The sequence below is a fragment of the Echinops telfairi genome, unplaced genomic scaffold, assembly GCF_000313985.2.
Source record: "Echinops telfairi isolate 266 unplaced genomic scaffold, ASM31398v2 ScPeMD7_31;HRSCAF=116, whole genome shotgun sequence".
Lineage (NCBI taxonomy): Eukaryota > Metazoa > Chordata > Mammalia > Afrosoricida > Tenrecidae > Echinops > Echinops telfairi.
In genome coordinates this window covers 63,696,753-63,721,922 of record NW_022103928.1, presented here as the reverse complement: position 1 = coordinate 63,721,922, position 25,170 = coordinate 63,696,753, and the positions used below count along the sequence as shown (strand labels likewise).

The window sequence follows — 25,170 nt, the reverse complement described above, 5'->3', positions numbered from 1 at the left end:
TCACCGAGGACCACGTGTGAGTGTCCCGGGGCTGCTGTCACCGAGGACCACGTGTGAGTGTCCCGGGGCTGCTGTCACAGAGGACCACGTGTGAGTGTCCCGGGGCTGCTATCACCGAGGACCACATCAGTATAGAGCTTGTGCCCCCACACTCCTGGAGGCCGGGACCCAAGACCACAGTGTCAGCATGCTTCCCTCCCTCTGAAGCCCCGAGGGAGAAGCTGCCCGCACCTCTCCCGGCTTCTGGTGGCCCCAGCTTTCTGCGACTGGCGCTTTCCTCAGCCGCTGCCTCCCTGTCCACATGGCCTTCTCCTCTGTGTGTCCCTTGGTGTCCCTTCTTGTCACAAGGACACCAGTGGCTGGATTAGGGGCCCTCCTGATATTCCGGATGCTTCTATCCAAAAGCCTCTAGCTAATGACATCTTCAAAGGCCTGTTCTGTCCAAAGAAGGTCATATTCTGTGGACCCAGAGGAACACGGGCTTTGGAGGACACCCCTCAACCCTCTACAAGCCTGAAAGGAAGCAATGGGCTGTCTGTTTCTGTCTTCTTCCCAAGGACCTTTCTGGTGCCAGAACGGTTTCAGCTGATCACTTTGTCTGCCCGGGACTGCCCCCCCCCCACCCCCGCCCCACCCAAGGACCAATCCTTCCCCTTATCCTCTTTCTGGAATGTTCCAGAGCTCTCGGTTCTGTCCGTCTCCTTAGTCTCCCTCCTGGGCACCAGATGGCAGTGTCAGTTGAGAAAGCAGTGAGCATGCAAAGCCTTCCTGTAGCTATTTTCAGAAGAGAAACTGATTGATGACCAGTGCCCTCAGCTCCGGAAACTTTTGTACTTTTTCACGTCAGTTATTAAGTTTCAGGACAGAGAAGAAGGGCATTGTGGCCGTGTTGGTGTGAGGGTGTGGTGTGTTGGAGTTAAATGATTAATGTTTGGCCTCTAAAAGCCCACCTCGGGGTCATGGGGTCCATGCTGACTCCCAGCGCCCCCTGTGGGCCTCTGAGACTGTAACTGTGGACGGATGGGAGTCAAAAGCCCATCTTTCTCCCATGGATCCGCTGATGGTTTCGAACTGCTGACCATGCAGATCACAGCCCAGCATGGCACCATTCCACACCAGGGCTCTTTCAGTGGCCGGAGGGGCGAATATTCTTGGGTAGTAGTATTCTGTATGGGGGTGAGGTGGCTCCTCTTGAAGGTCCAAATGAAACCTCAATGGATAAGGTGATGTGTGCCTTCTCACAAGGTTCTGTTTCTTCTACCAAGCCAACTCACTGATATTTTTGTTTAATATTTTTGTTTTGTTCAACAGAGATCGAAAGGCATTCTCCTTGGTGTTGTGGGCACAGATGTCCCAGTGAAAGAACTTCTTAAGACGATCCCTAAATACAAGGTACAGTATCGCCTTACAGGCTAGGCACATGCCTCCTAGATTCCATAGTCTGTGACCTCCTTTCCTCATGGCTGCCATAGTACATCACCACCGGTGGGCAGGTTGTAACAGCAGAAATGGATACTGGGACAGTTCCCGAGGCCTGACGTTGGAAATGAAGGAGTCATTAAGGTTGGGCCCTGAGAGAAAGTCCAGTGAGGTCTCTTCTGGTTTCGGATGCTGTGGGGAATCCTCGGGGCCCTTGTCTTGTGGTGCCACGGCTCCGGTCGCTGCCATCATCTTTCCAAAATGATGGAAAGAGCAAGCAGTTATGACGCCCCTGTGCTCTCATTCGGGGGGTGGGGTCTACTTTTGGTCTGGTTCTGTGGAACAGGAACTGAGCTGAGCAGCTATAACACGGATTGTGCAAGCTTGATGGGTTTGTGTGGCCCTTCCACAGCAGTCCATAGACGTCGCTGCACACCGACACAGGCAAAATTGCTCTGATGGGCCTCTAAACCACTTCTAACTAACTCCACCACCAGAGCACCCTTTGAAATCCTCCTGCCACCCAACTGACCCATCCCCCAGGCTTCTACAGTGGAAGTGCCACTGACAGGGCAAGAAGGGCAGGGTCCCCACCATGAACAAGCCAGAAATTTGGTGGGACCCTAGAGAGTGAAGATCAAGGGTGGGCCCAGTGGAAGGCTCTGTGGGCCCACAGGATGGCCAGCTGTCCTTTAAAGTCCCAAGATCCAGGTGTCCAGATGTGCTGCAGACTGCTTCCGGAAGGGCCTGCCATCTTAGCTTTTTAGATGGACTGTAGAAGGCAATCCACCCAGGACAGATGGACCCTCAGGACCAGGGGTGAGAGTGGTGATACAGGGAGGGTTGAGGGAAGGTAGGGTGGAAGGGGACCCGATCACAAGGATCTACAACTAACCCCCTCCCTGGGGGATGGGCAACAGAAAAGTGGGTGAAAGGAGACGTCAGACAGTGTAAGATATGACAAAATAATAATAATTTATAAATTATGAAAGGTTTGTGAGGGAGGGGAAAATTGAGCTGATACCAAGGTCTCAAGTAGAAAGCAAGTGTTTTGAGAATGATGAGGGCAACAAATGTACAAATGTGTTTGACACAATGGATGGATGTATGAATTGTGATAAGGGTTGTACGAGCCCCCAATAAAATGATTTTTAAAAAGAAGGCAATCCACTTAGAGAATGTCCCTGAATGACACATAGTCCATCATTTCACACGAGAAGATATGTAAAGCCAAGGACAGGGTGCCCTTGGGTAGGCTCCTTAGCCCCATTAATAGAATATGGAAATGGTAATGCTTCCTGTCGGGTTAATTTCCTCTGCTAGACAGTCTCTCCATGTTTGTAAGATATCACGTCCCTTAATAATGGGTAGGATTTATCATTAATCCTACTACACAGTCCAACAAACGTAGGCATGGGAAGCTGAAGTGTCTTGCCATGCCTTACAAACAGTAGGCCCAGACCTGTGCCGTGAGCATCTGTGGCTCCCAGTGCACTATGAACAGTAGGCACGAACACAATAGTGGACACGGGGACACCGGGAGAGCAGCAGTGGCGATGCAGGGGAGACCTCACCTGTCATGTGCAGGGCCCCGGGCTCCATCTGCAGTAAGCGGGCTTCCTTCGCGGCTGCCGCCACCGCCTGGCTCCATCTGTCTGTGGACTCCTGCTTCCCACTGCTGGGCGTGGAGTGGCCACGTGGCGGCAGCTCGGGCGCCCGGCTCACGGCACTGTGAGCCGCTCAGTGTGGTGCCATGTTCTTCATGCACAGCGCTTCGCGGAACCGGCATCCCGTTCCTGTCGGTGGCCACCGCCCTTGGACCCAGGTTTGGTCGAGGGTACTTGGAATTGCTTGCTCAGTGTCACTCGGCTGGTAAAGGAGAAACCAAACAAGGTGGATAGGAGCTTCGGAACACCACCCAGTAGCGTCTGAAACACGGGAAGCTCTGTTGTGAGCTTTCCGAAGGTCAAGCTGAAGACGGGAAGTGCAAGTGTGACGTAGTTACGTCCCATTTCGCTAGGAAGGGCTTAGGGAAGAAGCGTGCACAAGGACCAGGCCTGGACAGCCTATCCCCCAAATTCCAGCAGAGGACAGCTCCAGGGAGCACAGTGCGGCTCACAGCTTTATCTCCCGCATAACGCCTTGTCACGGTGAGTCAGCTCTTGGGGTTTTCCCTGCCATAGAAGCCGTTCTTTTTCCTCAGCTTCATGGATGCTCCCATGAGTGATCAGACTTCCCGCCATTTCATCCAGGCTTCCAGACACCACGGCTGCTGTGACCATACCGAGCCATTTCGTAACTGGGTTCACTTCCTGAGCCCAAGTCTCCTTACCCAGGCTGTTGGAGCTCTCAGGTTCCTGGTCTCCGGGAGAGCTGCTTCAGGACCACACGAAGGCTGCTTTGGAAGAACTTGGGTCTGCTCTGTTCCCTGTGACTCTGCAGGGCTGCGCCTTAGGACGGACAGGGAGACTGGTTCTATTTGGGGTACGGTTAGGGGTTTCATCAGCACGTTGACATGGGGCTGAGGACAAACGCTAGACCTGGTGGTAGGATGTGCATTTGAATCCAGGAGAGGCCCCTCTCAGGGCCTCTGTTTGCCCCCATCTACATTAGCTCCCCTCTCTCTGCCACCAGCCAGCCCGCCCAACCAGCCTAATTTTCCCAGAACACTTCCTGGAGAGGGAGCCAACCTGATTGCTGCTAATGTTGAGCAGCCTTTTCCAGCACCAAGGGTTGAGCAGGATGGCGTGTGTGGCTGCTGGGTACATGTGAAATATTTGCTCGGTTCAAACACTTACAGTGGACTAGGCGGTATTTGGTAAAATGATAAATGCACAATAGACACAGAAATGTTACCTGACGACCTGCCACGGGCCAGCCATTGTGTGAGGACTACTGGGGTCAATGCTGGGTCCAATGGCCTCTTCCCACAAGCAGTTCATTCTGATGGGGGGGGGGGGCTGCCTTGAGTCTAACCAGGTGGAGGAAGAGAGGACCAACCAACTCTCTACTTTTAGAATTGGCTTGAGATTGGACACACATGGCCCAGGGGAGAGGGAGCATGTGAGAACTTTGATGGCAGATGACCCTGAGGCTGGGCCAACAGGGTGGGTAAGGATGAGTATGGGGAGTTAGACAGGAACGGACCCCTGGGCCCTTGGCAGGGAGGAATAGAGATATGGGAGGGTGGAGATCATTGCTAGGGAGTCCATATTGCTGCCTTGTGCCCCGAGAAGCCATGAGTGGCGGGAGAGCAAGGTGGGCAGGTTCACAGGTGGTACTTGCCCGCAAAAGGCGTCCTTTGTGAGACTCAAGCCGGGGAGTCACATGGCTGGAGCCACTTGCGACTAACGGGTCTGGAGGATGACTTGGCTGGTGTTGATATTTGAGGCAGGAAAGGCAGATAGAACCATGATGTCAAGGGATTGAATCCAAATTGTGGTATTAGGCTGGGGAAGCAGAGCTGAACCCGAGTAATTGTTGGAAGGAGATTCAGCAGGGTGTAGCAATTTCTTTAACCGAGTGGTTGAAGGTGAAAGAAAGGCTTCTCACTTGACCATCAAGGTGGGTCGGGTTGCTACCTACTGAGCGAGGCAAGAGGAAGAAGGGCAGGTCTAAGGGGAGGAACTCCATTTTGGACTGGGGGCTTTTGAGCTGGACGTAGTGTGGAGCTGAGCACACGCTCCATTTTACCAGGGAGGAAGCAGTGTAGAGCCAGCCAGGGCGGGGGAGGGTGGAGGGGGGGGTCGGGTTGGTGCTGATTTTTTTGTTCCTTTTGCTTGTTCTCTTCTTCCTTCTCCATCTCGATGACCCCTTCCTCGTTTTTAACCCAAACTAACCCTAACACAGGGTTTAACCCTAGCATAGTTTTAACCAGTGAACTCTTCTTTCATCGAGGTGATATTTTGAGGGGGTAGGGTCAGGTGGATAGCCATTCAACAGTCAGAAGTCTTGATTGATCATAATGAAACTCACAAATGGTTGATGTATTACCTTTGATCAGGGCTATCAAAGAAAAGAACACAACTTATTCTCGTGTTTTATAAGATGCGCAATGTACACCCTCAGTCTGGCCCTCTTTGGAGTCTGACTCCCCATTGGCAAAACAAGACCGGAGCCTGTGCACAGCGGTCGGATTGGAGCTCTTCTCTCACAGTCCAGCATCCTTTGTTTGGGCGCCTGTTGAGTTTGCATTCAGGATGGAATGTCACCGCTTCCTCTCACGGAGACAGTCAGGGTCCTCTGTGGACCCCTCCAGTCTGTGTGACACCATAGTTCTTGCTGAGTCCGTTGCACCCCGTGCGCGACAGAAGGAAACACTGCCCACTCAGGCCTTCCTCGCTGCTGCTCCCCCGGTGTGAGCGAGCCCATTGCCATAGCGATGGTGTCCACTCATCTCTTGTCCTTTTTCCTGGACCAGGGACTGGTCCTTCCCGTTAACATGCTAAACTGGGGGAAGGTGCTGATGATCTACCTCTGGCGGGGGGGGGGGGACTGGTCAATGCAAACCTTATGGATAATATTAAATTGGGACTTAATAATTGTAATGGATTCAGTGTTGACTGTGGCTGACATTTTTCCAAGACACAAGATGAAAGAGACAATCTACATCTCAAAGGGTAGGAAATCTCTGGCTTATCTTTCACAGCATAATGAAATATACTTTTATCCTGAGAATTGAGGAAAGCCTTATTAAGACTTGCTGTGCTGGGCGGCTCTGGCAGAAGATGTCTGTTGCCCTTCGCTACTGCACGCATATTTTGTTTATGTAATACAAGGGACACTTTTAATTGCCAATGGTCAAGTCTCTGAAGATAATTACTTCACATCCCTTGATGTTAAGCTAGCAAGCAGACAGGATCACTCCTGGTTTATAAACTAGTCTGGATCACTTAATAGCATCGCATCCACGGAAAGTGGCTGGGAATTCTCTTGAACAATAGCAGCCACTGCAACAAGGCCTCAGATGATGGACTAACAACTGTCAGGAAAAAACGGGGGTATGTTTTCCTTCTTCTTCGTTTGCCTCTCTGGCAAAAGTGGGTTACGTTTTCTTCAGAGAGAAATCAGCCTGGGTTTTATGCCAGAGGCGATTTTAATACATGAATGATTTGTAGGTAAATTTATTGTAGCCAATGGGTGCAGTCAACTGTGTAATAGAAATATTGTCAAAAGGCCTGGATTATTATTTAAATAAGTGCAGTGTTAAATTTGATTACATACTTTTTAGAGCTAATAAAACATTTCATTGCTCCCAAACTATTTCCCATAGTCCCATTTAGTCAGAAAACATAAATTAAGTGCGACTCTGCATAGAAAATTACCCAGGCTTTGTGCGGATGGACGCGCGCATGCAAACGCTTGGCAGCCACAGGTTTTAAAACAGGCTATAAAAAGGGCTGGCCAGTTCCCACATAGGCTGGTGGGGACACTTTCTCCTTGAAGAATTATGGAAACGGCAGCCCAGGAGCGCCCAGGTTTTTGGTGGCCCCGGTGGGTGGGTCACTGGGGCAGCCCCCAGAGAGTCAGGCTGAGGCCCCTTCTGCCCCAGAGCAGGTGGAGAGGAGACTTCTCGCACAGGGTAACACAAGCCTGCTCGTTTGGACATGGGTCTCTCCGGATACACGTGCCACTTGTCTCTGTGTGTGTTTTTACAGTAATTGTTTTTGTTTTAAGTAAATCAAAAGGGAGGGCCTTGGATGCCGGCATGAGGATGTGACATTTTAAATGGTGCTATTTGCTGAGCTTGTTCTGTGACAGCTCTTCGTTTCCACCAAATGTCAAGGATCAGTGCCTTGCATCCATTTTAATGAAATATTGTGCTGATAAGGTTATGAATGCCAAGTTTAAGCTGTAAATTACTGAATGTCGGCCTGCTCTCTGCTCGCCAAGTTCATCAGGGAGCCAGCTAATGCAGGTTTCTCTCTGGCTTCCTCCTGCAGTTGGGGATTCACGGCTATGCCTTTGCGATCACAAACAACGGATATATCCTGACGCATCCAGAACTCAGGCCCCTGGTAAGAGAAATGCTTCCTGCTTGCTGTGCATCTCTGTTTCGCGATTGGAAAGATGTCCTTCTGTTCTGCAACGATGCCACTTAGCTGGGGTTTCCATTTCAGGGGCTCAGTTCACAGCACTGTCTAGAAACGTTGAGTGTAATAGTTGATAGGTAGTAAGTACGTTGGCACATGATACATAAATAATGTAGGAGACACATCTTTAATGGTGCGCCTTCATATAGTAACACACCGTGTCTTTGTGCACTTGGTATTTGCTTATTTCACATAGGGCAAAATCTGCCAATCATCCTTCTTAAAATCTCACTGTCGCTTGAAACGCATGAAATTGGATACTTTTATACAGCAAGTGGACTCTCACAGTCCCCCTCCAACCCCGTTTTATACCACAAATGAGACCCTAGGTCCCTGGGGATTAACTTCGATGGGATTGGCCCCAAAACGGCCACTGCTGGAGCACAGCATCTTGTTGGTCGAAGCAGATGGATACCTTGTTGGGGTGGTTGAGGTGCCCAGTAGGGCGGCTCAGTCACCACTTTCTTCAGCTCAGCATCGCCTTCAGGCCCTCTGAGGTGGGCAGAGTCCAGGGCAGCCTGCGATCACTGTCAACCCTGCTTCCCAGCGGGGTGGGGGCTGCCTGGGGCGCTGTCGGTGGAGAGAGGGCTTCCGAGGCTGCCTGGGGCTCCTCTGGCCACGGCCCCTCCCTCATCGACATTGACCAGGATGGATGGAGTCCAGAGCGGTGGCTGTAAGTGTGCCTTCCCTGGACGAATTGGCACGGAGACATCCCTTTGGCTTTCCAAGAGGATCAGAAAGTGTATGACGTAATAGGGTGGGCACTTCTTGTGAATATCAAGAAAGTTTGTGTCATCTTTGCTGGCAATCCACACACATGTGAACTCCATCCAGTACACCCCTCCGTGCATCCGAAAGGGAAAGGCGTGGCCGTGCGCGCCACACAAGTGTTTATGGGCACGGCGTCTTGGGGGGCCAGCTCGTCTCTCACTCGCATCGTTATTTAGAAGCAGTTCAAGTGGGAGCTCCGTCATCAGCCAGCCCTGCTCTAATCGCCCTGGTGTTGCGAAGTCCGGGCTATGTCTTGGGGATCCCGTATGCGTGCTTTCAGAGGGGACTCGCAGTCCAACCTGATTCCAACAGCCTCTTTTGTCAGAAAAGGACTGGGCTCACCAGCTGGCTAATTCCCAAAGTAACTCCATGCTCCAGGATCGGAGACACGATCATACCTGGATCTCCTGCCAGTGATTGTATTAAAGGTGGGGTGTCACCTCTCGTCCTGCGCTGCACAAAGGGAAACGATCTGCTCCCGTGTGTACTCTCCTCGCGGTCCTTCTGGCTTTTCATGCCTCCTGGTCTCACCCCAGATGGTCTGTTTGCGTACTGTCCATCAGAGGCTCTTTCCAGTGCTGTGGGTACCTCGTGCTGCTGAAAGGTCCTTAGGGAAGCAGACTCCTGACAGGTCACCGACTCTCAGAGACAAGTCCTTGTCACTCTTCTCACTGTGGAAATCCTGTGCTGGATGACACGAGAGGTTCCCACCAACGAGGTGGCTGGGGCCAATATCCACGTCTCACTTGCCACGTCTCACACGCCAGACAAACCACTTTGCCACTGCTCCACAACCAGAGCCTGAGAAATGACCAGGCCAAATGGCCTGACTCTGGAGCCAGCAGAGAGGGTTTGGGGCGATGCCAGCCCTCAAAGAACCCAACAAAGCGGCTCGGTGGAGGTGTGCCACTCATCTGCTCTCGGGCAGAGGCAGCGGTGAAACAGAGGAGAACTCAGTATTTGCATCACCACACGGTGCCTTTAACGCCTTGTCCTGGCTCTGGGTGACAGTGGACAGGTCACGCCGTCCCCCGACCGCAGTCTTTATTTCACAGGTTGGTTTGGAGACTGAGCGAAGCGACGTCTGACCGGGCGAGAGAAAGTAGGCCCCAGACATAGGCACTTGTTTGTGTTCTGCCAGTCTCTTGCCCGGGTACAGCTGCCGTGGGGTTGGTTGGGGGGCATGGGGTGCTGTAGGCTTACAGAGAATCGGAAGAGTAGCTTTTGGTACTTCCATTGGCTCAGACTATTTAGTAAAACCTGGCAGGGGGTCCTATACACACATGCACAGCAGATAGATAGTCTCTTGTTATCATAATGTCTGCCCAAAATCTCCACTCAGGTGTTGCTTATCCTGTGTCACCTCAGGTGAGCGTGTGTGTGTGTGTGTGTGTGTGTGTGTGTGTGTGTGTGTGTGTGTACCCGCACGCATGTCTGAGTCTGTCTGCCCCCCCCCTCACACACACACACACACACCTTGGTTTTCTCGTTGACTCTCAGCATCGTGGCCCATTCCTGTCTAGAAGACAGGTAGACAACAATGGTGCTGTGAGGGTCACTGTGAGCCCTGCAAGGTGAGGGGCCACAGGTACTTAGATCACAGCAAAACATTAATGACGATCACAGTGGAAGCCGCCGTCACTGAGCTGTAACTGTTGTTACTTGCACAGGCTGGGCTCGGACGTGCACACGTCACTTGCTCTCTGCACGCAGGAGGGACTCAGTAGAAGGGTTTCATTTTCCCTGACTTTGGACTCTTCCGGGGCACATGACTCACGAGTTTGCCCTCGGAGCCTAGCTCCACCTGACCAATGCCCTTAGGGACAGCTTCTCAGTGAACCGAGGCAGGGACGGTTCATTCAGAGCCAGCTCACCTCCTCTCAAGACCAGCGCTAGCGCTGAATCCGTGTGAGAGATGCCTGCCAGGTTAACGCGGGACGGGCGTGGCCGCAGGGGTGGTGGTCAGTGAGGGGAGATGGAGCAGGCTCTCTATGATAATGCCCCTCCTCTCTCTCTGCTCCTGGTTCTGCAGCAGGAGCAAAGGTGAGTCTCTCTGAAGCACAGTACTAATGTTCTCCAAGTGTGGCTGGGGTGTGTCCAGTGTTTTCCGGACCCCAGTATGATGTGGGTGTGAATCAGGAGCGTGTCCAAGCACAGCTCCTACACCAGCCCTCAGAGCACTGCGGCGCTGTCGGCTCAACTGCCAGAGCAGTGGTCCTCCACCTTCCTCATGCTGTGACCATTTCATACAGTTCCTTACGTTGTGATGACCCCGACCATAAAATCATTCTTGTTGCTCCTTCATCATTGTCATTTTGTACTGTTATGAATCGGGCGACCCCTGTGAAAGAGTCATTTGACCCCAAAAGGGGTCACGACCCACAGGTTGAGAACTGCTGTGCTAAAGGAACACCTCGTTGGTTGACTTTCCTTAGCCTTCTTCCAAGTGTTTCTCAGCCACTCCATCCTTACCGCCAGCCTGGCTTCTTGGTAGGTTAACCAGCGTCGATGCAGCAGGCATCTCTGGTGCCAGATGTGTAGCAGTCCTGTGCAGGGCTGATGTGGCCAGAGGGCTGTGTCTGGTAGGGGTGAGCACCCACTCACCGGATGGAGGATGGAGCCACAGCCCATCAAGAGGGATGGACGTTAGAGGATGAGACTTCTTCAAATCATTAAAACCAGCTGTCATCAAATTAATTGTTACTCATTGTGGCTGCTTTTTAAAAAACTAGAGCCTTTGAGTAATTAAAACAGCAACAAACCCACCACCGTCTCGTCAGCCCTGGCTCACAGCAACCCCAGGGACTGTTTCTGAGACTGCAAATCCCACAGGAGCAGAAAGCCTCCTTTGTCTCCCATGACGTGGCTGGTTGGCTCGAACTGCTGACTTTGCTGACTCCTTGGAGACCCAGACTTGGTTTTCTTCCTCTTTACCACACCTCAGTACTCAGGCTACGGATCCTCATGGCCAAGCAGAGTTTTTGTCTCCATTCAAGTCTTCCTAACCTTTGTGTTCCTGTGCTTCCTGGCTTTTTCCATCATGTTGTGCTCCAGATAAAAAGGTGCTTCAAAGAATTCAGGGGGGATTGGAATGAAAAGATAATGGGATTTTCCAGCAAGCCTTCTGAAGCCTCCTCCTTTTGAAGCTCCACCTCCCTCTGCTGCAGGAGCGAGTGCCCTGTGCTGCCCTCAGTGCCCACCTGCCTGCTGGCCAGGCCTGCGCTTGCTCCTCCCTCCACTTGACCTCCCTCCCTGAACCCCAACCTGGCTGCTTCCTGGGACAGATCCTGCCTACAACCAGAAGGCTAATTAGGAGAGGGTCCAGCCAGGTAGGGGGCAGCGGGGGTGTGAGGGGTGGGAGCACACGGAGGGGGCTTCCCAAAGGAGGCGGACAGGTCACACTCGCACCAGCTGCACCCATAGTCCACTCCCAGTCCTCGGTATCCCCAGACCTCCTGTACAGCTGCTGCCCTCAGGCTGGTCTGCAGCCTGTTGGAGTCCATCTAGTGGGGACTTCGCATCCCTTTTAAAACTTTCCCCCAAAGGCTCCTTCCTTCTTATCAGAAGCCCGGGCACTGGAAGAAGCCACCAGTAGGTGGCGTGCTGGCATTGCCATGCACCCAGACCCTCCAGGGCTAGGGTCCCTGCAGGCTCAGATACTGAGATCAGAGCCCCAGGCAACCAGCTTCATCCTGGTCTGAATCCATTCAGCAGAGTGTAAAAGAATGGCCAGTGTGTCTGCTCGGAGGAGTGTGTTCGCCGAGCAAAAATAAGCAGGTCTGTGCTGCCCCACGCAGAGCCAGCTCCCCTCTCAACAAACACCGGGTGGCAAAGACCACGCATTGGGGACTTTTCCTCCAAGTGCTTGACCAGGGCACTTTGTGAACTGCTGGGTGGGCCCCCGTGTCATGTGGCAGTCCTGAGGGGCATGCTGGTGGCTCGTGACCGTGGGGGTGAAGGAAGTGAGGGGTGGGGGTGGGGTCGGGCTGGGTTTCCCTTACCCTGGAACTCCATTCTCTTTGGCAAACCTCAGACATCCAAACCCACAGCCTCTTGGGTTTAGTATTCGGTGGCTGGGTGTGTGCCTGGGTACTAGGGGAGTCGATGGGTGTGGGAATCCGAGGGTGGACTTAGTAAGATCCTCTGTGTGCAGGGCGGGGCAGCAGTAAACACCTTGGTTGCTATGGGGTGGACCTACCGTGACCCCGTGCTTCTTAAGGTTTTCAGAGTCCCAATGAATCTCTTTCAGGGGCCCGCTGGGTGGATTCGAACGGCGTGTGCGCGCGCGCGCGCGCGCGCGCGCACACACACACACACAACCTCCCTTTCAGTGACTGGCATTAAAAGGGGCCTCATTAGAACCCTGGACTGCTATAGGGTTCTGGGGGTCAGGCTGAACAGAGCGTCCCCCTGCGCCTTGCCCCATGAGGCCTCCCAGCCCACTGCTGGTGCTGAAGGGTGAAGGCCCAAAGGGACCGAAGCTGGTCTCTGAAGACCAGGTCCAGGGCTGCGTGTTAGTCGGGAACTGGTAACGCTAAGTGTGCGTCCATCTTCAGAAAAACTCCAAAAGCCAGGAGATGAGCTCTGGCAAGGCAGTTCTGTTTGTTGTTAGCACAGTGAGAGTCTGTGTGTGCGGATTCTCCGCTGTTAGAAGGTGGGGCTAGAGCCTTGCTTAGCTCCTGTAGCCCACCTTCCTGCTTCCCCACTCTGGGTACTGGGGGTGTGTCTGTGGAACACAGCGGCGGGGGTAGGTGGGGGTTGACTGGTGAGGGCACCCACCAGAAGAGGACAGAGGGTATGAGTTCAGGGTGTGCCTTTGTCCCTGCTGCCTGGACTGGCTGTCCGTGTGCCAACCTAAAGCCATGCCAGCCTCCTCTGCCTGTGACTGCTCCCTCCTTCTGTCCCTTCAGGCAGAGTGCTTCTAGCTGTAGGGGCTACACCCCTCCCTGCCCTTCCTCCACCCTCCATACCCTGCTGTGGAGTTCCTATAGTAGACTTTCTACCTAGCCAGCCGGACAGCCCGCCCTCTTTCCGCCCGCCTGGGACTGGTTCAGAGGTGAGGAGAGGTGGATTTCCTTTTTTATTTTTTCATCCTACTTTCCCAACAAAGAAAGAGAAGAATTAGACACTGGAAGAACAGAATGAAAGACAGGGTATAAGTTGAATCAGGAAGGGAAGGGGGTAAGAAGGAGGGGAGGGATTCCAGGAACCCTGTTGCATAGGAAGGAGTTTCTCATCCAAGCACTGCGTGAGTCCCCACCGGACCTTGAGCACACAGACGGAAAACCAGGTCCCCAAAGGCTTCTTCAGCCACCATATCCATGGCTAGACATCCACCCGGTTTTTTTAGAAAGCCCCCTTCCTCTCAGGCTTCCACACTGATGCTTAATGGTGCACTGTTTCATTGTGTGTTCACACTGGTACTTAATGATACACTGTTTTGTTGTATGTTCACACTGATGCTTAGTGATACACTGTTTCAATGTGTGTTCACAGTGGTGTTTAATGATACACTGTTTCAATGTGTGTTCACACTGGTACTTAATGATATACTGTTTCATTGTATGTTCACACTGATGCTTAATGATACACTGTTTCAATGTGTGTTCACACTGGTGCTTAATGATACACTGTTTCAATGTGTGTTCCATTTCCCCATTTCTCTACTGTCCATCGCCTTTGCCAGTCTCCTCACCAGGCCCTGAAGATACAAGGGACAACACACACACAAACCCATCATTCAGTCTGTGCCTTCAGCTTGCTGACAGTACAGTGAGGTGGCAGAGCTGGCAGACATTTCTGCAATGCCCCAGGTGGGGGCCTGTGCAAGAAACCTGGCGGCTGGGAAGGGAATTGCTCCGGCTGTGTGTGCAAGGTGTCTGGGGCTGGGGGCAGGGTAGGGGGTGGTTTGGGGTGTAGAGGGAGAAGGTTTTGAAGGGGAGGAAGAGGATTGTGTAATGGGAACAAGGAGTGAAGTTCACGAATGAGAATAGAGGCCAGAACCGAATCTCATGTGGGTTCCCAAACTCTGGGATTTCCTGATTGGGTCAGGCAGACGGACAATTGTGGTTGCAAGCAACAGATGAAAAATTAGAATCACCTGGGCAAGAGAGAGATTTGCTGGAAGATTCCATGCTTCTGCAACATGGGCAATAACTGCTTGAATGACTGAAGGGTCTCCTTCCTTCTTCCCTCCCTCCTCCTCCTTTCCTTCTCTCTGGCTGGTCGTGATTGGCACATACCCAGTGCAGGGACTTGCCTTTGCTATTGGGGGATCAGGGGACAAAACAAGACGGACACCGCCCCTCCCCTCTTTGGGCCTGGCGGTCTAATGGCGAGGGCAGGTCCTGAAGAGCTCAGACATAAGCAAACAAGTGGGACATGCTGTGCATTTGGATAAGCTCTCCTTGGGGAGCAAGGACCTGAGAAAAACAAGACCAGTCAGGCGGGGTAGCCACCTGCTTTGGGAGTTCCGGGCAAGCCCTTCCCAGGGATGCTGTTTTAAGCTGCCAGAGGACTCACTGTGCAAAGGCTATGGATAATGGTCCAGAGGGGAAGTTTTGAGGCCTGGCGTGATTGGTGGATGGTGTTCTGGAATCTGTTGGTGGAGTTCAGCAAATGGTTTTATTGACAAATTCCTATTTGGAAGCCTCATGATGCGGTCTCTATGGACACCCTGTCCCCTATGGACACCCTCCAACGTCCATGTGTGCCACACTCCCTTGCAGCTGCCAGCACGTAGCCGAGGACAGTTCCCTTGCTCCTGGAGCCCCTCGCCCCAGACACCAGCGAAGCAGAGCACGCACAACACCATCCCTTAAACAGATGTCGCCGGGCCTCTGCCAGGTTACCACACGGGGGGGCCCAGCGGCTGCCCTGAGGGTGAAAGAGGGGCCACTGGCACTTCCCCTGAAGCAAGGGCACCTGTGGGAGACATGGCTCACCAGGGCTTCCAGCCAAAGCCAGGGAAGACGGGTGTAGAAGGCTGCTTCTGGAAGAACCGAAAAACCTGCTCAGGGAGAACCTTCCAGAGAGCGGTGGGCTGCGGTCTGCCAGGGGGGAAGCCCCTGTGGGCAGGAGGCACTCACTCAGAGCACAGTCGGCGGCCAGCAGTCTTGACCTTGATGACGGGGATGACGTCATCATGACGGGGTCTTCATTTTCTGTGTGGGATGACTCGGAATAAGTGTCAGCAGCTGTAAACATCCAGTACGAGTTGGAACAAGGGATATGCAAAGTATGAATCAAGGAAAAGGAGAACTGGAATGGATCTCCTAGGCTCCAGTGATCTGAAATGGATTGGTTTTGACCATTTGAGTCAGATCAACCTGTGATCTACTGTGCCAGGGAGACCAATGGAAGAGAGCTGGGTGCCACCTGCCAGATCCAAACAGTATTTAAATATGTACCCTGAAGTACAATGCCGTCAGTGAGGGGAAGGACCCCAGCTAATAGGGCTGTCATTCAACTCTTCACATAACTATGCTACAGATGAAGAAGGGGGAGGTTTTTGAGAATTTCTTCAGAGTGAAATTGATGAGACTTTCAACAAAGGTGGATTGGTAATTACTTTTTATTGGAATGCAAATATTGAAAACAAACATCAGTGGTTAAAAAATATGGCAGGCAATCACATGGTAGAATTCTGCAAGACCAATGACCTAGTCATTAGCAGTACTTCTTAATAAGATAATAGTATAAACGTGGATCTTGCCAGATGGGATGCACAGGAACAAATCAGCTGCCTTTAAGACTAGAGGCAATGACGAAGGTAGGCGTCACAGGTCAGGAGGAGCCAGTGACTGACTTTGGAAAAGACCGTCCCTCCCCGAGGTGCAGGGTGGAATGGTACTGAATGTAGAGCCTATCACGTGAACACACTTGGATCACTGAAAGCTAACGACCGACCACGGGACGCAGTGTGGAGTGACGTGGAAGACGCCATGCAGGAAGAAAGCAAAGCCCACTGGATGCACAGGAGAAAAAGGAAAAGACAGGTGGACATGAGAAAAGACAGAAACATCGTTGCTAAAACAGCGGGAAGGAACAGTGGAGTACTGAGCTGACCACAAACTTCAGAGGGTAGCTCAAGAGGACAGTAAGGGGGGATGAGATGTCGTTCACAGACCAAAAGCATTTCTCAAGCTGAAGGAGCTGGAGAAGAGGAACTCAAGCAGTCCGGAAGGAGAGAGAATGGGATGATGACCCATAAAGTCTGTGGTTCAAACCCACCCTCTGCACCCTGGGGCAAAGGCGAGGCTGCCTGTGCCTATAAAGGCTGACTGTCTTCGCAGCCCGATGGCACCTGCTACCCTGCCTGGGGGTGCCACGAGCTGGAGTCCCCTCCACTGCAGTGCTTGCTTGTTTGCTCGGGTAAAGACCTCTGAAAGGTGTAAAAAGTCAAGGTGTCCCCCTGAGGACTAAGGTGCCTGACACACGCCACGGAATTTTCAGTGGCCTCACGTGCAGGCCAAAGCTAGACTGTGACGAAGGAAGGAAAACAGACACCTTTGAACTATGGTGTTGCAGAAAATAGTGGCAATACGAAGGCTTACCAGAAGAGCTGACCAGTCTGTCTTGGAAAGCATACAGCCAGAAGGCTCCTTAGAAGTGAAGAGAGTGAGATGTCCCTGCTCTACCTTGGGTCTGTGAACATGCCCAGCAGGGACACATTCCTGGAGAAGGACCTTAGATGGATTCACCACAGTGGCCATCACCGTGGCTGCAGGAGAGCAGTGAGTATGCTGTGAGCTTGTGCATGACTGCAAGGCGGCGTGACCAGTGGCACGTGGGTTGCCATGAGGTGGCACCCACTCAAGGGCACCGAACAGGAACAAAACAGAAACTGATGTGCACACTCAGCCATTGAAGGAGCTCTGGCGGCCTTGTTGGGGCAGCGTGAGGCTGCTGAACACAGGACCGGTGACTCGAACCCACCAGCTACTCGCTTCACAGGAGAAAAATAAAGCTCTCTGTGCTCACAAAGACTGACAGTCCCTGAAACGCTCTGAGTCAGACCCCCAGGTTGCTGTGCGTTGGAAATGACTGTCTGCAATCAGGTTTGGGCTGGGCTGGGTCTTGCTTCTCAGTGGGATATTCGCTCCAGGTGCCTCTGCACACCGTCTCTCAGCCACCGGCACTAGGGTTAAGCTCTAGGTGCCCACAGTGGTGATGAGCTTGATCCAGCGCGGTGTTGACTGCCTTTTCCTCTCTGAGTCACTGTCTGACTTCCCGACAGATAGATAGTTCCTGGGATTTCCCCTCCCACCCCAAATAAAGCCCTTGTGTTAGAATCCTGGACTCAGGGTGTGCGTCTGGGATCACTGCAAGCACAGCAGCCATGGGTGGATGCCTCTGTGCAGCATCAGGAGTACTTTCAGGTGCACCCACGTAGATCTTTGCACGAACAGAAAGGCACCGGGCACACTACCCACTCTTACTTCAGGGCCCTGCTGTCCCAGAGGGTCCCCGGGCGTCGGAACGGACTTGAAGGCACTAAGTGTGGTCTTTGTGGGTTTTGCACATCTCTCCCTGCCACACCAGCCTGCACTGAGAAGTGGGCTAAGTCCACGGATGTGCACTTAGAAGTGCCCAGGAGCATTGGCTTTGCATGTTGGTGAGGGAGACGAGGTGCGCTGGGGAAGTTTGGTTTCAAAATAGGACTCTCGGCTGCTTTGTTGTTTGACAAAAGCACGTCACCAGGAAAAGCGCCCCTTCTCACTCGACACACACTGGCCTTTGTTTCACTGGGTTAATTTCAGAGCTACAATGCGCCATCTTGGATGGTGAATTAGCAACAACAGGCTCATCAAAATGTAATTACATGCAATGTGTTGAATAATGATCTCTTAAAAATTCTTATAGATTCGTCTGCCCCTCCTTCCCATCATGGGGAAAATGAGCCTTAGCTGCTAGCTACCAGTCCCCGCAGACAAATGCAGAGTCTAGCCGTGCAATGAGGCGAGGAGGGGGTGTTGGCTCCTGTCCTCGGTGGACGTCCTCTAATCGATCAGTTGCTCTTCTCCTGGTGATCCACGGCCATCTGTCGCTTACAGGGCCCTCTCGCTGAGGGTGGGGATACACGGGGCTCCAGGCACAGTGGAGCCACCACCTCCCCCACCTATTACTCATCTGCCAATGAAGTGGTGGTGGTTGGGCTGTGTGTGGGGGAGGGGGAGGGCCGAGTTAGTTATTAATTAAAGCTTTAGCTTCCTTCCCGTATGACACCAGGCAGACCAGCGTGGAGCAAGCCTGGGGAGCCAGCAGGAAAGAGGGAAGCAGACTCCCCCGAGTCTCAGAGGAGCCCGGCTGACCTGTGGGAGTGCTGTTAGGGTTTTCCAAGGAGTCCGTCTCTCGGTTCTGTCTGGGGAGTGGTCCTTGGGTTTGGCCTGACCCGTGTCCTCACACAGTGGAGGGACTCCCGGAAAACTGGTCAGTGGGAGCTGACAGCAGAATCGTCCGAGGACCCTCAGTAGCGACGCCCACGCTCAGTGGAAGGACGGAGGAATTGAGTCATTTGAATGCCACTAACGATTCCTCTGGGGAGTGTGCGTTGCATTTGAATCCCCATGAGAGCATCAAATTGCTATCTAATTAGCAGTCCCAAATTATATATATTTAAAAGATAATTAAAGGTTTGAAGGCTGTTGGAATAACTGGTTATACATTTAAATGAATCACTAGAAATTTGTTAGTAATGTGTGGAGTTTTCTTTTATTTCTTGCTTTGCTCTTTGAAGTTCATTAGACCCAACCTCACGGGGTGAAGTCTGGTAGCGGTAAGATAAAGGCAGATGTTTTTAATTATTGCAGCTCAAGCCCCCACATAATTATATGCAGCTGTCATTTTTACATAATCCTGAAGGATAAGACCCAAAGAAGGCAAATCAAGCATGCTGAGGCCGTGGGCGTTGGGGCACAAGCCGTCAGTCCTGGTCACACCAGAGAACTGACCCGGAGCTTCTCTTGCGTGAGTGGGGAGTTCCCTAAGCACTCTGCCCCTGCTTGAGCTTCAGGGTCACATGACAGCCCTGTGTCCATCAGGGCCCGCCTCCATCTTCTCTACGTATGTTTGCTGGCAAGAAAATGCCAGTGCGTTCAGAATATGGAGGCGAGCAAGGCGTTTGAGCCAGGCTGATGGTTCCTCCGGCTTCACTCCCTGCTCTCTCCCTAGAGTGGAGTCACCCCTGTCCTCGCCCTGCCATGAGGTGGCATGACAGGTTTGCACCTGGTGGCACGACTGTGGGCGGTAGACAGGGAGTTCCTAGAGCTGGCCCCTTCTGTGCACCAGCTGGCGAGGATTCGAACCCTAAAGGACAGGCTGACCTCCCAGCCCCTTCCCAGAAGGCTCTGAGCTTGTCTAAACCGTGCGTTTTCCTGTGCCTGCCTTACCCTGCGAGAGCGGAGCCTCCTGGGAAGCTACTCTGAGTGAACGTGCACATGGCCCTGGTGGTTCCTTGTGGTGATAGACAGTGGGCAAACACAACACGCGCCTACCAGAGGAGGCAGAGTCCACGCCAGCCTGCGCCAGAGCCTACTCTGCAAGAGCTGAATATGCGCGCACACACACACGTTGACAGAGACACAACACTCACCTATGCACACACAGCACATATACATGCAGATATGCACACCATCCATATAACACAGGCACCAAATGCCACCTAAACATGCAGATATACCCACACAACACACATACAGCACAGACATGCACCACATAAACACGCAGACACACACCACACTTTTACATGCGCATAACACAGGAACAAATACTACACATCACCATCCACACAGAGAGACACGCACCACAGCAAAACTCACATTGCACACTCACCCTGCTCCACACCCGGGCATGGACCTGAAATCCAGCCACAGCTCCGGGGAGTGCTCTGCTCAGGAAAGCTGGGGGCACATGAACCTGAGGGAAGGAGGGCGGAGTGGCCCACCCCAGCGAGAGCGCACCAAGCTAAGCCGAGTGTGTCGGGGACAGTGATGGTCAGCAGATGAAAAGGGAGGCATTTGGACCCACGTTTGCCCAGCACATTCAGAAACTGACAGCCTGGTGCAGCAGTGGCTCTTCTCCTCGGGAGGGGACACAGAAATACGCTTCCGGAAATGCGTGCTGGGCAGTTAGGACTGGTTATCTCTCCTGCTTCTCCAAAATGCCTGGTTTTTCCAAAAAGCGTTTGCCTGAAGTTTCTAGCTATCCTCCAAGGAGAGATCTTGGAGTGTGTGGGGTGGGGTGGGGCGGGGTTGGGAGGGTTGGAATTTAACCCATTCCTAGCAGTATGGGTTACATCCCCCTTAAGTGAAACCCAGGCTCATCCAAGCGTAAATGCAGCTCTCACGGCCCTGCTCACACATGTGTAAGCGGAAGCCTCTTTGGGAGTCAGCCATCTGACCTGGGACACCTGAGAGCGGTGTGCAGCGCCTTCTCCCAGGTGGCCGGTCACGTGCTCATCAGCCCAAAGTGGGTGGTTTGGCCCTCCCCTGCGGTACCTGGGAGGGAAGGCCTCGCTCCCTGCATCCCAAAGGACACAGTCTGGGATACCCGATGCACCTCTCCACAGACACAGGGTCCCCGGGAGTCATCAGTCTCGGTCTGGATGGCTGGCTTGTTTGATTTCGCTTACGGCTGAAGATGGGTCTCTTCACCTTGCTCTCCCTCCCGTGTGCTCCGCAGGAGGCGCCTCTGACAGCAGCCAAGTGGCTCATCCATTTGTGTTTCTCCACAGAGCAGAGCAGACCCGAAAGCTCTGAGGGTGGATAAGAATTTGCCCCTTTCCCATAGATAGTTAAGGTCTAGTGCAGCAGTTCTCAACCTGTGGGTCATGACCCCTTTGGGAGGTCACATGGCCCTTTCACAGGGGTTGCTCAATTTGTAACAGTAGCACAAGTATGGTGATGAAGTGACAACGAAAATCATTTGATGGTTGGAGGGTCACCACCTGAGGAACTGCATGAATGGGCTGCAGCACTAGGAAGGTGGAGAACCACTGCTCTAGTGGGAGAGGCAGGTGAAGGATCCAGTAAACTGTAGAATGATGCGATGGGGTGGAGGAAGAATCCCCACCGGAGGCCGGGACGATGGTTAGGGTTAGTTGCCTGACCTCGAGCGGGTCAGGGAAGACTTCCTGGGGAAGACCATGTCTCGGGCAGCTTTGGAGGGCGGGTAGGAATGGGCCTGAGACTCTACATTGCCGTCCAGGGTGTTTGGGGAAGAGAGACTAGTGCGTCAGACCTGGAGGCAAAGGGAAAGGCAGCAGTTGTAGCCGTTAGCTGAGCCACACAGTGCGAAGCAGGAAGACAGAGACATGACCATAGAGGGGGGATGACAGGGACTTTGGCACTCTGGAATGCTGGCCTGCACCTGCAGGCCCGGGGGTGTCACCAGGCTTTGAAGCTAAGCAGAGATGTGGTCTGATTTTGTCTGGGGACAATCCCCCGGGCAGAACCCAGGAGAACAGAATGGAAGGGTTGGGACTCCAGGGAGAAGACTTTGTAGGAAACGCTTCCCATCACCAAGGGGAGAGGCGGTCGTGTGGCTCAGGGGTGGAGAGAGACAATGCAGTTTTAAGAGCTTCCAGAAGATAGAAGCTGTGGACTGTGATCATTTTATGGACACTGGGTGCTCAGTATGGCCCATTGGCCTCTTTGGTGATACTTGCCAGTTCCTGCTCCTACCATGTTCCCATGGTCACAGGAGAATATAGGGTCCAGAGAACATTGTCATCCTAACATGGGACCTTTGGCTTGCTTCTGAGTCACAAATCACATCAGAGGTCTCTAGACTTACTTGGATTGACATATGTCCAGAAACATTTTTAAAGATATATCACTATAATCAAGAAACAAGGGGAAAAGATCAACTGATTTTTTTATAAGGGTGCTTAGTCCATCCTTTGGGGGAAAGAATAATCACCTCAATAAATAGCACTGGCTTAATTGTAAGCCCTAATCTAAGAACAATTAGTTCTCACACTGTGGCATGCCCTGTTCAATAGTTGCCCCCATGAAGTGATCCCTGAAGATATGGGTCTTAGTGCAAAATGTGGTGAAGACATTAGATGGTGCTTGCCTATCAGAGTAGCATCTGTGGTCTAAAAGTCTTGTCTTAAAACAAGCCATCATCTAAGTGAGGTGCCAGCCCAGTCTACATGGAAGGAACAGACTAACCCATGATCCACGGATTGTAGATAATAAAACTGAAGATCAAAGGGGGTTATTGTTTGAGAGCTCAAATTCTGAACACCTAGTTTGCAGACAGCTGTGAATGACAGTGAAAACCCAGAATCGGTTTGCCTAGTCCCTATGCAGACTACATCTCCCTTGAACCCCCTCAGACCATTGACAAGGGAAAAAACCCAAACCCCGACCTCACTGCCACTGAGCCCATGCTGACTTATAATGCCCTTGTAGGGCAGAGCAGGACTGACCCCATGGGTTTCTGCCACTATAAGTCTTTAGAGGAGTAGAAAGCCACATCTCTGTCCCAGAGTAGCTGGTGGCTTTGAACTCCCGACCTTAGTTAGCAGCCCAATTTATAACCGCTGCACCAGCAGGATTCCTGTAGAGCCATTGACTACAGATATGAGTAACTCTGCCCTCGGAGTGCATTGGAAAGTGGATTGCTATACCTTTTGTTAGGGTAAAATTCAACATATCATTTGTTTTCCCTTTTGACCCATTTTTAATTTATTCTAGTTTCTATTCTGCTTACTTTTACATTCAGGTTGTTCCTGAATGTCTTTTGATGTCATTATTGGTTTTTTTTCTTGGTAATGTTTTCTTTACATGAGATCAACGATAGGAAAATCTCAAGAGATTGTAACTAGATGAATAGTTCCCTAGGGTTACAGTGAGTGAACCATGGGTACAAAAGGGAAGAAACTGTTCTAAAATGGATTGTATGAGGATTGTACAATGCTTTCCAAAATATTTAAACCATTGACTTGTTTGATACATGAATTAAATGGCAATCAAGCTTTCATTCTGTCAGACCTAACTTTCGACAATGAATCAGACAATCACAAACCCACAAATAGCAAAATAAATAAATGCAACTTCATAACAATTAAAAACTGTATTCATCAAAAGACTATGCAAGGATAAACTGTTGATAGGAACAAGATCTCTGGGAAGCATGTAGCTGAGAAGAATCTCATAGCTGAAATGCATATAAAAACCAACAGGTTAGCAACACAAAGACCCGTAGAATCAAAAAATGGAAAAGAACTTGAATAGAAACATTTTCCCAAAGAGAACATTCCAGTGACCACTGAGCACACAAAAAGATGTTCAGTGTCATGAGCAACCAGAAAGATGCACATCAAAACCACAGTGAGATTCTGTTTGACTCCTACCAGGCTGGATAAGATTTAAAAAGAATGAAAGAAGAAAAAAAATAGAAAATGACATGTGGGCAAGGTTGTGGGGAAACGAACATTTATCCATCATTCTCTCATGGGAAGGCAAAAATCACTCAGAAGCTACGGAAGACACTGTAACGACTCCGCCCAAGTCTCAAAGAGGACTGCTATCTGACCCAGCAGTTCTGCTTCGAGGTAGAGACCCACAGGCCTCGACATCAGAGACTGGGAAAAGAGACTTGTATATCAGGGTTCACTGGAGCACGGACGGTGCTACAGCCGAAGGTGGACAGACCGGTCAACAGATGAATGGACGGACCAAGTATGGTCAGACAGACAGGGCATGCTCCTACGCAGCCAGTCTGGAGGTGTGCTACAGTAAGGGTGGGGCTGGGAGACGTACTGACTGAAAGACGCCAAGCATAGAAGGGCAGATGTTTCATGACTTCACTTCTACAAACCAACAAGAAGAGGCCAATGTACAGAGACCAGAGCTTACTAGGGGTTCCCGTGGGTGGTGGGGAGGGGAAGGGGGCTAAGGGCAGGGCAGCACGCCTCATGACGGTCCTTGCTGGTAGTATGCTGTTCACCTGTCAACAGTTGAGTTGGCAGAAGTTGTATGTTTGATATGTTTACCACCATGCGCCCAAAGCGAGTTGTTGCTGAGCCTGGTTCTGTACAGGCAAATGCCTTCTGGGATTGGGCTCCCCGGTGTGGAGGTTGAGGTTCATGGATTCACGGATGATCCCAGTTAGTTGGCCTCATGACATGTTTAGTGCTTCTCTCATAGTTCTGAGTTTGTTACATCGTGCCTGGGAGTTCAAAAAGTTGCAAGCATCCATCCAAGGAACAACAAGGGATCTCTGTTAACCAGCAGAGGAAGAAGGATGGTCAGGGATGTGGGCACATCTGGAATGCGTGGCTCACTGCCCCAGGGACCACTACCTCCTGTGCCAAGGGGAAGAAGGACTGTGGTGCTTCACTACATTACCGAATATTGTCATTCATAAAAGATTCCATAATGAATTTGGATCCGAAGGGGGAATATTCTAAACAGAATTTTAAATTCTCCTGGACTTTCTGGTGCCACAAAGGTTAGATGAACCCTTGAAATCATTGCCCTGAGACATCTTTAAACCTTAACCCAAAGACATCCCCTGATGTCATCTGAAAGCTAAACAAAGTCTACCTTAACTCCTAAATGTACAGTCTATCTTGAGCACTCTAAGGAGCCCTGGTAGCATAATGATTAAGTGTTGGACTGTGATTTTCATGGTCAGTGGTTCAAAACCACCAGCAGCTCCTCAGGAGAAAGACTGGGCTTTCTACTCCCTCCAATAGCTACAGTCTCAGAAGCCCCCCGGGGCGGGGGAGGGGGGCGCTGGGAATCAGCACTGACACTATGGCCATGAGTTTGTGTTTTAGCATTATGGTCTTTTGCGGAAGGTCTAATCTGGGATGAAGTTGCGGCAACAGCAGCTGGAGATTAGACAGGAACCTGGTGGTGAAGCGGTGGGGCGG

At 51.7% G+C, this 25,170-nt stretch overlaps 1 protein-coding gene across 1 annotated transcript in view; it reads left to right on the top strand.

The window, feature by feature from the left end:
* CACNA2D3 (calcium voltage-gated channel auxiliary subunit alpha2delta 3) overlaps positions 1 to 25,170 on the top strand; it is a 982,973-nt gene that overhangs the window by 758,117 nt on the left and 199,686 nt on the right. The window contains exons 18-19 of the mRNA XM_004702433.2: positions 1,312 to 1,392; positions 7,362 to 7,436. Coding sequence (XP_004702490.1) covers positions 1,312 to 1,392; positions 7,362 to 7,436 — 156 coding nt within the window. The remainder of the gene's footprint in view (positions 1 to 1,311; positions 1,393 to 7,361; positions 7,437 to 25,170) is intronic.